General features: G+C 42.3%; 1 protein-coding gene across 5 annotated transcripts in view; it reads right to left on the bottom strand.

Annotated features, from left to right (window-relative positions):
* ST3GAL3 (ST3 beta-galactoside alpha-2,3-sialyltransferase 3) overlaps positions 1–12,314 on the bottom strand; it is a 169,386-nt gene that overhangs the window by 42,712 nt on the left and 114,360 nt on the right. For all 5 annotated transcript variants that reach the window (XM_058030422.1, XM_058030421.1, XM_058030424.1 and 2 more), the window contains 2 exons: positions 9,676–9,739; positions 1,941–2,036 (listed from right to left, as the gene is read on the bottom strand). In XM_058030422.1, the coding sequence (XP_057886405.1) occupies positions 1,941–2,036; positions 9,676–9,739 (160 nt within the window). The remainder of the gene's footprint in view (positions 1–1,940; positions 2,037–9,675; positions 9,740–12,314) is intronic.

Below are 12,314 nucleotides of genomic sequence, written 5' to 3'. Positions count from 1 at the left end.
AGCAATCCTCACATGGTAACACAGGAGGCTTCAAAGAACTCCACATACTGCTGGATCACTCCTTTGTCCACAAATGTACCACATTTTTTCATTTAAAATTCACTCCCTAGGTCCCAAATATCGTCCTTCAAAGAAGTTCTACAGTGTATGAAAAAGGATGTTATAATATATGGGACTTCCCCAGCTTCCACAGGAATAAAGCAAGCAGTTGGATACATACCCAAGCACCTGGCTTCATTTAACCTTTACAGTTGACTTCTCTCTCCTTTATCCATCCCACCAACAGCACAGGTGCTTAGCTGCCCTCTTATCCTCCCAGCTTGCAAACTGACATAGATTTACTGATGTGGAGAGGAAAAGTTGAAGTTTTCATTTCAAAATTAAATAGTGGCCTTTCTGATGTAAATCTTAGTGGGTGGCTTAGGCCAGATGGATTGAAACTGTTCTTTTGCTACTTTTTTAATAACCTGAGTCCAAGGAAAGGCTAAAATCTGCATTTTAATTCAGCTGAAATAACTACAAGTCACTCAACTATGATGAGGAATAAGAGCTCTTTGTTATCAACTGATAGTGGGATGAGTTAGGAGAAGGGCTGTAAAAATTTTGTCCTGATCTGAACGGCCATCCCTGTGTCCAGCATACACATGGAGAAGCAGGGAACCATTCACAGGAACCAAAGACTGAAAGGGATCTTCTTGGTCTATTTGTCCAGAGTTAGAGGATATTTATTTCTCTTTGTCTGTCCTATTCTTTCCTTACACATGGGAGAGAATAGAGACTGTGATAAATAATACCTGCCTTAAATTCCTTTATTAATCCCTTTCTTTCTTCTACCTTTAGCAAAGAACTTGCTATTTGCCACCATGTCTTAAAGCTGATTAAAATTGAGAGAGATTATATCAGATATATTTCTTTTAATACAAAATCAGTTATTGTACTAAGAAAAAAATACCAACTTATACTATGTTAAACCAGTTTTATAAACTTACATTGCAGTTTATCCCACTTTCATAATTTACTATAATAATATTTTGTTACTCAAAACCTGATAGAAAAGTGCATTTTTTTTTCAGGTCAGACTAATGGGTCTGTAGCTCCCTAGAGCACATCCTCCCTCCCTCCTACACGCACTCTCTCACTCTCCATTAGTACAGGTATTATGTTTGTTAATCTCCAGTCACCCAGAACGCCTCCCTGACTTGACAGATTTATTACTGAGAGTTATGACTAGACCTGTGATTTCACATATCAGCACGTTTTTCAGGCATTCTGAGATGGCCATGATCCAGGTCCTCAGCAAAAGCAGGAAGCTCTGACTCTGACTGTAGTCCTTGGCACTCCCACCACTCTGCTTCTGCAGCCTTATTCAACATTGTCATCTCCAGAGACCCAGAGCCAAAGTATTGCCAGTTTCTAGGGCACACTTACAGGTGTTTAATCACTGCTGGGTCCTCTCTTAGAGGCTTCCTGCTTCCTAACACCCTATGCTGAACCACTCTTAGTCCTGCCCATCCTAACCGTGAGGTGCAGGTCCTGGAGAATGCTACACATGTACAACCATTAATACTGTCCTGATCTACCACAGGAATATATCTGGGAGCAGATCCAGTAGTGTGAGTTACTGTTTGACCACCTAAGGGCATCACAAAAGCAGATTTTAGAAAGGAGCTATGAAGGGAAGGTTCAAGTGATATCATACAAGAGACCACATTCCCAAGAAGCTGTGGAAAACAGAAAGCTTGAGAAATGCCTTTACCCTTTGATGTGATCGTCATTTATAACAAGCCTTTTTAAACTCATGTCTATTTTTACTCTCCCTGTAAGTTAATGCTTCCATACAAAGGGATACTGTCACTAGTATAGGTTAAAGTTTGCCTGCATAGCAAGTGAACTGATACAGAAACTGAATATGGGAAAGAACTGTAATGCCAAAGACTCACCTGACAACAACATCATAGTCATCAATTTTTAACCCCAATGACTTATTTGCAAGTACTCCACCATTTCCTACAATAATACATCGCCGGCAGCTGAGGCTGTGGAAGAAACAGAGAAGTGATTTTTGTAGCAGAACTTCAAACACACAGAGAGCACATATTTAGTTTGCATGCATCTGAGAACTACAGGAAACCTCTGTAAATATGAAGAATTAAGAGGGGGACAGAGATACACTTGATCCTCAGCTCACCTCATCATGCCCAGGCATTACATGTGATAAATTGCTTTCAACACCTCACACCACGTGTGGCCTAATGAAATGAGCTGTCAGGACAAGCAGCTCCTCTCCCCCCACACCCCTGGTATGATGGGCTTGAATCAAACCCATCTGTTTACTTGAACCATCTCATTATTCATTCAGCACTGAAACAACAATAAACCAAAGGCTTAGTGAGGAAGTCTTCTCTCCAAGTGATTTTATGAGTGCAGGCAGATCTTGCCAGGTGTCTGGGGTGTGCTCACCTTGCTGAGAGCAAAATTGCTGCTGTTATGGTGAGACTTCAAGAGACAGAAAAACATTCAATTGAGAGAAAAAAAGACACCCTCCCCCCCCATGCCTGTCCAGTAGGAAATATATATGGAGACCAAATAGGTGAGGAAAGAGAAGGAAAATAACCTTAATCAACAAAGAAACAGGAAAGAGAAGGAAGAGAACAGTTTCTCGTGGAACCCTGAGTCACGAGAACTCTGCAGCAGATGCTAAAAAGCGATTTTATTTTGAAGACAGAGAAAGGACTTCTTTCCAGCCATCTAATCCCAAATGCAGCTGGCTCTTCTGGCAGTGTGCCTCCAGCTCTGGTAGTTCACTGAAGGAATACGTGTCTGCAGAGCCTTTTTCGGAAAGGGTCCAAGGCAATCAGTTGTTTGGAGCAGATTCCTGAACTAGGCAGCCTTCCTAGTCCCAGGCACAGTCAACTGGTTGCTTCTGGGCTGTCCTCTCTGTGTTAAGTCTCAAGAGCCGGCATGAGGAAAGCTGTGTTTATGTGAGGTCCCTTTTTGCAGAGCAGGGCTGGAGGGCACTGAAAAGACTCAGCTAAACCACTGAAGGTCACTCTGCTGACAGAGACATTAGCTGGAGACACGTGCAGAATTAACAGCACCAAGAAATGCTAAGGAAGAGCTTCCCCTGCCCAGATAAAGTTCCATTGCAGATCCAAGCCTTTCCAAAAGAAAAAATTTCCTCATGCAGATGGACATATTAGCCCAGTATTCCCAAGGGCTAAAGAAATGTGTGTGTTTATGATAATCAAACCACAATAGAGAAAGAATTTTATAGATGATAGCATAGCAAAAAAACCCCAAGCAAACCAGTTCTGGCAACGAGGAGAAATCAGACATAAGATCTGGTTCAAGCAGTATATTGTGACAAAGAGGGAAGGGAGAGTCAGCCCCAAGTACACCAAAATGAGCGACAAAGATGGTAGCAGCTTTGTCAAAACCTTAAGGAAAAGGTGTTGTAGGAGGGAGAAAGAGACATAATTCAATTCTGGCCAAGTGATATTTCAGAAGGAAATACACTCTTTTGATGATTATGACAGGAAAGTTTAACCTCCTAAAAAAGAGACTGCTGGGTGAAATACTGTACCTTCTCTACTCAGCTATGACTCCTTTTGAATTTTCTGTTTTGAAGAAGAATACAGTGCTGAAATCCAAAGGCTGCAAGCTCCAGGCACTCTACTCTATCCTCTTCCTACTTACTGTTAGGATGTTCCTACCAATTCTGAATACAGATCTGCTTGTTTCAACCTCAAACCACTTAATCGCTTTCTTCGCTTTCCTGCTAAATTAAAGCACCATCTACTGTCAGCAGTCCCTTCCACATCTGCATGAGATCCACTGGCTGAGAAAGCACTGTGTACAAACATCTGCCTCTCACAGGGCAGACTGGTGAGCATAAGCTGCTGCACACGAGACAGAAGAACCAGTTCCACAAGCCAAAGCTGTTCCAGCAGCTTCATGGCCCTGCTCCCACACAGGACTCATCGATTGATCTAACCCCACTCCTAATCTTCTGTTCACCAAACAAACTGGAGTGAGCTCATGACATCTTGCACGGTATGGCAGCTCTTCTAGGTCTTGACTCACACTTGCAGCACGTCCCTGAACAATTCCCAATTTCCCAGATCTCCTGAGTACTGGTTCTGGAAGACCAGCATTCAGAGCTAATGCTGCTCAAGGTAGAGTGCCTTTTACACAGAGATTTTACTTACATCATTCCAATCCTCTTCTTACAGTCACTGGTTTGCAGAATTTAATCCTCATCTTGTAAACATGACCTGAATTGTTGCCTTGGTGATGCCTGATTTTTGATTTGGCTCCAGTGAAGGATGCAACAAAATAGTCAGGACTGACTTGGCCCTCCTGCTCGTTACTTTCCCAGTCTTTGGTTCTGGAAAATTTTCCTAGTGGAATTTCACATTTACTCCAGACTGGTTTAGCCCCTGTGAACACCTGCCAGCAGGATTTCACTACAAGTGTCACTAAAGGATTAATTCTCCACACTGACAATTTTTTAAAGCTGTGTAACATATTCTATTCCTAAAAAGGATACCTCTAAATGGTGTAGTATAGAAACAGAACATAATGGACTGAGACAAATAACTAATGTGTGCCTCTAAAAGTTTACCTTTACCATTCAAGCTTCTAGTTCATCTAGAAATATATCTTCTACATTGCAAGATTTAATTTCCACAGACCCAAAGTAACATAACGTCAGTTATGCTGCCATTCTGGCTCTGTCCTCTGCAGGATTTTTCCTGCAAAACCAAACTAATTGACTTACAGCTACCTCTTTATTATTTCTCCAGGAATGGCACATTTTCTATTTTCTCAAACATTCCAGGAAGGGCTAAAAAGCAAACAGTAATAACAACAAGAATTCTTTATTTAACTCTTCATTGCTTACTGACTTTAAAAGACATATAATTGTCATTTAATATCCTTGTAGTTACTAATAAAAGAATCATGAAGTATTTAATTGTTGCTGTAAAATGAGACATCTTTCTATCTTTACCCCCAAAAATGAAACAAATACTTAACTGAATGGTTCTGCCTTTACTCACTGTAATTGATAGGTTAATCACTTTTGCCCAGCTTCATGTCTGAACCACTCTTCTACCCTCATGGTTCTGACATATTTAAATGCATTCTCCTTTTTCCTTAAGTCTGCAGATAAGATTTTTCATTAGTAACTTTCTGACCCTAAGGTCTCATCTTTGATCTTCTAACAGCTTAAATTTCTTTCAAATGTACTCTGTCTACTGATTGTGCCTGAGCATGGGAAACCTGCACAGTCATTGCTGGCTCCGGGCAAGTTTCTGGGTGAAGAAATACACAGTGCAAGCAGCATCAGTTACAGCTCAATTGTTTCTCCACAAAGAAGTGTGCAAACACCTTTGTGCTTGTTTACACAGTATGTCAAAGCCCTATTTCTTTTCCAGAAGATTTCAAGGATTGAGCACATGAGACACAGCCCATGTTTCAGTTTGCTACCAGGGTGGTATGAAGGACGGTCATGGACTTTCCACAACAGATACTCCCTAAAGCCCTAAGCTGGGAGCTGCAGCCAGATGTACAGACTGCTGACACAGATACTCCAAGGTTCAGTTCATCTGCACCAAAAGCAGGATTCATGCAGATTTTCTTGAACAATATAGAACTGTAAACATGTGTATACTTTGTAGCAATTCCTATTTCCTCTTCTCTCTTATCAAAGTGCTTTAGGGATTTGTCAGGGGAGAAAAACCACAAAGCCTTTCTTTACACAACTTTGGATCTGAAGGCTTTGAGGAAAGATATAACAGAATAATTAAAAATACATCTTTAGGGTAGCTGGTGCTTAAGGAGGCTTAACATACTTAAATGGGTGCTATCAGCCTGAACTAGAGGGGGACACACACCATTCTTGTTCTATCAAATCCTTTCCTCACTTGTTCAGGTAATATACTGCATTTGTAAAGACTATGATAGTTATAAACTCAAGCTCTCATTCTTTCATTACCAGCTGGAGGCAATACAAAAAACATCACTCAGGCTTTTATATTTATGTCTTCTCATAGGAAATTTACATGTCATCACCACAGAGATGTAACCCAAAAATCCACTGAAGTCCAGCCAGCAGATGGGCTGTGGAATTATAAATCAAGTCCTGATCCATCTGCAGAATGAGGGACAGGCCACTGGAGGAGCCACTAAATCAAGCAATGAGAATCTCAACAATATAAGGGGGCCTGGAAAAGCCAACGGAGGGCAAGAAGTTTCAAAGACCCACTGACATCTGTGTTAGGGAGAAAGACATGCCAGCTCAGAAGGAAGAGGTCAATGGCTCTAGAGAAAGTCTCCTGGATCTCCAAACTTTTCCAGACAAGCCCAGGGGTGAGTTGTAACTGCCCTCCTGAACATCAGTGCAGCTTTACCTGCCCCCTGCCCCGGAGCAGGAGCAGGTTACCACTCAACACAACGGTGCTGTAATAAGGAGTCATGGAGAAAGCAGGGCACCATGCACACTGTGTTACAGGTGTGAACCACAGCCTTTGTGCACATGCCCTCCAGCTGCTCCTAGCTACAACACAATGGAGGGATTAGTGGAAGTGAGTTGGCAAAGCTGCTGTGGGATGATGAAAAGTGCACGCATACCTGGAAGGATCACGTTTGCCTCATTTCAGCACCATGTCAGTACATTGTGTCAGGAAAGGTGCATCAGGATGCCCTTTAGCACAGGAATAATCAAACAAAGTTCATTTCCAGGGCTTATGAGAGGCAAGTGAATGCAACTTCTCAAGGACCAGCTTTGTGAAGGAGGGCAGAAATGGAGAAGCTTGGGTAGGAACAAGACCAAAGGCTTGGTGTAGAGATCCTCCACCACACAACTCTAATCCTCTCCTTCCTTTCTGTGCTCTCACGCACTGCTCTGACCTCACCTTTCCTGCCTCTCCCACCCTTCCCCTGGGAAAGCTGCCTTCAGTGTATAGTTACACGAACACTTACTCCAATGGGCTGGGCAGTGCTCACCCTCCCCACCCATCCCAGCCTCTGCCTCTCCTGCTGCTGTTCCAGCTCTGTGCCCACACAGCTCTTCAGTGGGAGGGGACTCTGGAAATGAAGTCACTGGAATGACCTGGGTTGAGAGAAAAGCTCATAAACTGGAACCATCTCACTGATCTGCTTTGAAGTCCCCTTTTAAACAATAGCAGCAGCACAAGGAGAAGGGCAGCAGCAGTAGCAAATATGGCTTCTTAGACTTGCCAACAGAGAAAATGTTGGTGTAACTCCATTCTGAAAAGCAGGTGAACTTGGAGCATTTTTCCTGCTTCTAGAATCAGCCCACTGGACTTTGGAGAGACTACAAGTGGAAGGGTTCACAAGGTCTCCCAAGCCCAACCCCTTGAATCTCACAAACTTGACTTGTGTCTCTTATCTAATTCTTCCACAACAGGACATTTTCTCAGTTCTCTATCATAGAACCAAGACTGGTTTGGGTTGGAAGGGACCTTTCAAGGTCCTCTAAGTCAGGCTTTCTCCAGTTGCTTCAAGGTGTTGAGCAAAGGGGAGAGATCTGGACTTTCTCCTTGACCAGTGAGCAGCAAGGGGGTAGCTAAACCCAAGGCTCTGCCCCAGGCACACTGGTGCTGCCATGGAGGGGAACTCTGAAGATCCACCTGGAGCTTGAGACAAGATGAGAAAGGAGCTAGCCCTCATCCACCAGTCTTCTCCACCAACTTTTTAGAAATCCAAAATGGCAGATACCCATTGCTGGTGGCACTGGAATTCAGTGATGACTACAACTGAAGAATATTTCTGGAATGATACCCAAGTCTTCATCTGTGCCTTGCTCACCAAGCTGGTTTGCCAGAGCAGCACTATGGCAGACTTAACACCTCCTTCAGTTCTAAAGCTCTTTCTCCTAATAAAACTCTGTTGCAGCTTCATCCACCTCCTCCTTTAGGCTCTTACTTTCTAGCTTGCTATTCCTAAGACCTGCTCACTTGGAAGGTCTTTGAGAGCTATTGGATTGTGATGCATAGGTACTACACAACCAACATCCACTGATAGGGATTTATCACAATTCCCAAGGAAGCAGTACTGCCCCAAGATACCTGTGTGTTACACACCACCAAACCTTGTTGCTGTAAAACCAGAGAAATAAATGTCTAGCCTGTTCCTGAAGGCTCATTTGCACTTGGTATCTCATGGATTTTGCATACATTTTATGAGGCTTAAGATCTTTCCTACCTCTGCACCAAACTCATTAAAAAGAACACAAACCAAGGTGAGCAGCTCGTGCCAGAGTCATTATGCTTCGGAATCTCCTGTGAAATTACTTTTAAAAAGCCTGAAACATTTTACTCCTCAAAAACAGGTGAACAGCAAGAGTCACAACTACATTAACCTTCCCTGCAAGAATCTTCCACCTGCTCTCTGTCATTAACACTAATTTCATATGAGCAACCTTCTGAAAGAGTCTATATGTGGATTTTTCAACAGATTAAAATCTTAAGTCTCCAATCAGAACTGAGATAAACCCCAGATGGGTGAGACTCACTTGTGCGCAAAATCTCTAAGAAGGTCATTTGTAAAATGGTTTTACCTTCTGGACATAATTTCTCAAATTAATCCAAAGTCTGAAGGGTAACCCTATCTGGCACTGCTGTGAGGCAAGGCAAACTTCAAAGAAACCTAAATTAACACATAGACTGTGCAAGACTAAGAATAAGCTTTCACACAGAGAGTAACTCCCAACTACAGCAGGCAAGCTCTACAAATCAGCATGAGAGATGCAGGGACCTACAGAAAGACTGGTTAAGCTTATGAACTTTGCCACCAAAAGTGGGCAGAAGGGGAGCTGGGCCAGGAAATAAAACCCATGTGTTTAGAAAGCAGGAGCTGTGTTGTCAGCCTGGGTTAAGTACCACTGGAAAGATGTATTACCAGGACTTAGAAAAGAGCTCAGGTCCCAGAGTAAAAACCTCTGACAGCTTCAGAAAAAAACTATCCCTAATCTGGGAGGTGGCACTAAACCAAACCTGCAGGAAAAATGGAAGGAATGACAGAAAAGCAAGGACAGGAAGGACTAAAGGACTGTCACTGGGAAGCTGATTGTAAACATGCCAGTGAGTTTCAGAAACAACCTCTACAACAGAACTGAAGAATCAAAGGATCTTCTTCTAAAGGCATCAATTCAAATATCACAGGACCCAGGAGGCTGCTATCCTGTTCATCCTAGCACAGGCTTGGCCAACACAACCAAACATTCCTACTCTGAGAGCGAGGTATTAATGAAAAACATTGTTGAAATAAGCCAGTCCTTTCTTTCCTTCTAAAGTTCCTTGTGATTCTGTTGCTTTGTCAGAAAGGCTGGAAAAGAGCAGTGTTTGTTGAAAGCCTGCTACTTACCTATTTGAAAACAGGGCAAGAGGATGTCTTGTAACAACATATGAAACAAATGAGTAGGAAATAGTCAAAAGCTAAATGCTTTTTTCTACTTATGTTTGACTTGACAGAGGTCTCCAGAGTCTGCAGATTTACTCTAAAGAGGACTCAGTTTTCAGCTCCTAACTTATTCATCCACATTCAAATGTACTGGCAATAATTTCTGGCAAAATATGTCTAACAAAACTTATTTAGGACATATGGAAAAAAATCACTTCTACTCCTTCTGTTCTGAAGGTCTCATCTTACCTGTCAAGAGCTGGAGTTAGACGATAATCTTTGGTTGCTGACAGGATGGCTTTGATCAGATTATCTGGGGAGAAAGGAAGAAGACATTAGGAACAAGTTCTGACTTCTAACAGAAATGAGGAACAATGTGGAGTAAAGCATCTGAAGCAGTTACTTGAAGGAACTGAAAGATTCTCATTAGGAAGGAACACTAAGCTGAATATTCCTATTTTCTCTGGACAATGACCTTCACACACAGCCTGCAAAGACACGTTACGTGCCAAATTCTGATGCAGTGTGCAATTGCCTTGCACGGAGAGTGTCACAGGGAGCACGCACCGTACATTTTATAGCAGTGATTTCATATCCCCTGCCCTGAGATGACAGTCTCACAAACACTTCAGACATGAAAAGGCCAGCATCACTGTCACTGCTGGCCTTCAGAAAAGCTTTTATGTGGCTGAGTGTTGAACTGGATGCAGAAACAGAACCAGGCTAAAACGGAGGCTTTTTATTCTGTGGGTTACTTTCAGTTTAGGTTCCTCAGTCTGTCTTTCTTCAATTAAAGCACCATAATTGCATAAAGAAATTCCCATGGAACTGCAGCCTGCCCTGATACCCTGTAAATGCTGCAGCAACCAGGGGGTGTAAGTTATGCAAGCTTAGGCACACACACTAATTAAATGCATTAAGTTGCAGAAGCGCAATGATTACATATATATAATTCTATTGGCTATGGAAACTTTAGGGTCTGCTTCCCTCTAGATTTTTCATTTGTCCCTAATTTTTCCACCTCTCTCCCCCAAAGAGATCCAAACTCCTTTACCATGACTCAACCAGGGCCAAGAAGCAGTAAGGCTGTGTCTAGTCCGTATTTACAAACGTATCAGTAACTTCAGAATGTCTGTACTGCGTTTGACAACAAATCCATCTGCCTCCAAATCCTGATTCTACCTGTGGTCTTAAGCAGATGCCTAAGAGGAGAACAAAACCAAAGCAAACAGATATACTTCCCTGAAATTCTCTACTGCTATTTAACTGTTTTCAAATCAGGGATTTCATATATCAGACATAGATTCCTTGTATCTAGTAACTTGCAATGATTTCTATTCCATGAGCTCAGAATTCTCCTGGATCCATATGGACATTCAATCACTTCCCTTTGCAATTCTGAATATGGCTTTTCTGAGCTTTATCTATACTGGGAAAGATTGTGAACAATTAGTCGCCTTCCATCTTTGCTTGGGAGATAGCAAATATTCTAATATTCTCAAATATATCAACTAATTCAAGAGTTCTTATGAAACATCAGTCAAAATGAACAAATAAGTCTCATTTCTTTATGAAAGACTAAAAACGGTACAGAAACATTAAGAAAACTGACAACAAGTGATTTTTCACCTCAATCTTAAACAGCTTTCCTGACAGACATGAATTACTGCAATCAGCACAGTTAGGGGAGATTCTGTTCTTTTCCACTGTGTCCTTCCTCAGCAGCAACAGGGCAAATGTGTGGGATAAACACAGGAGCTCAAGGCAGCCCATGTGCCAAACAGCTTTGAACCTGACAATAAGCTGGCCAGACGCACAAAGGTGATAAACAGAAAACTCTGACAATTACTTTGAGATTCGGGGGAGTTTTTGATATGGCAGCACTGATAGCACCTGCCAACCATTGCAAGCTGGGGAGTGTGATTACCTTCAGATCCTAATTTGGAGTGGAGCAAGGGACGAGGCAATTTATAAGGGTAAAAGCAACTTTGATAACAAAATAGTGGTGTTTAGTTTTCCTTCATCTCAAGAATTTCTTCTGATGCATGGGCAGTAGGCTTCCCCTCCAACAGGAATGCTATTCCCCTAAATCTGCCCTAAAAGCAGTAGGTTGCTGTGACCTCTAATGGCATCATGCCACAGTCCTCTCCTTGGCCTGCTTCACACCTTGGCTTTTGCTGGACAGCATACTTTACTGATGTTTTTTTTCCCACATTCTCAGAGAAGACATCAAAGGATTGCATGTCAAGGGCTGCAACCTCCCATCTACCAAGCTTTTGTTATGCCAGGTTTGCTCTATCACCCACAAGTTACACCCTGCACTACTTGGAGAGCATCCCATGGACTATTTTAGAAAAAACATTAAAAGAATAGAGATGAGTGATGCACTCAAATGATTCTGGTTTACTCATCTTGCAAGATAATTAGCAATGCCCTCTCAGTGATTGCTCAGGAATGAAATAAAACTACTTCAGGTGTGGATATGGTGGATATGGCAGCATTTGGAATGGAGGTGCTTCCCAAACTAAAACAAAACACAACAATATCGAGCATTCAGTACAGATTATGAAGGGACAAATAGGAAATAGCTCTTCAGCAGACTCCACAGTCCAACAATACATGGCATCCAAAAGTTTTGGAAGTTGCACAAATCTCAGTGTTACTATTCAAAATTGCCAAATGAAGCTCAATAAAAGACAAAGTACTTCACTGTCAAGTGTTCACCCACATCAGGAATGAAAGTGGCACTAAGTTCATCTGGTCTAGCCCTCTTTCTGGAAGGCAGGAGCTACAAGCCAGGAAAAGCTAATGGCTGGGGCAGGGGGCAGGCACTAGATGTTTGTGGTTGAGCTGGAACTCTACTGCACTGTTGCTAAGGTGGGCACTTG

Source organism: Melospiza georgiana, chromosome 9 (assembly GCF_028018845.1).
Source record: "Melospiza georgiana isolate bMelGeo1 chromosome 9, bMelGeo1.pri, whole genome shotgun sequence".
NCBI classification, from domain to species: domain Eukaryota; kingdom Metazoa; phylum Chordata; class Aves; order Passeriformes; family Passerellidae; genus Melospiza; species Melospiza georgiana.
Note: the sequence above shows the minus strand (reverse complement) of the source record. Positions and strands in the feature narration are given on the sequence as shown.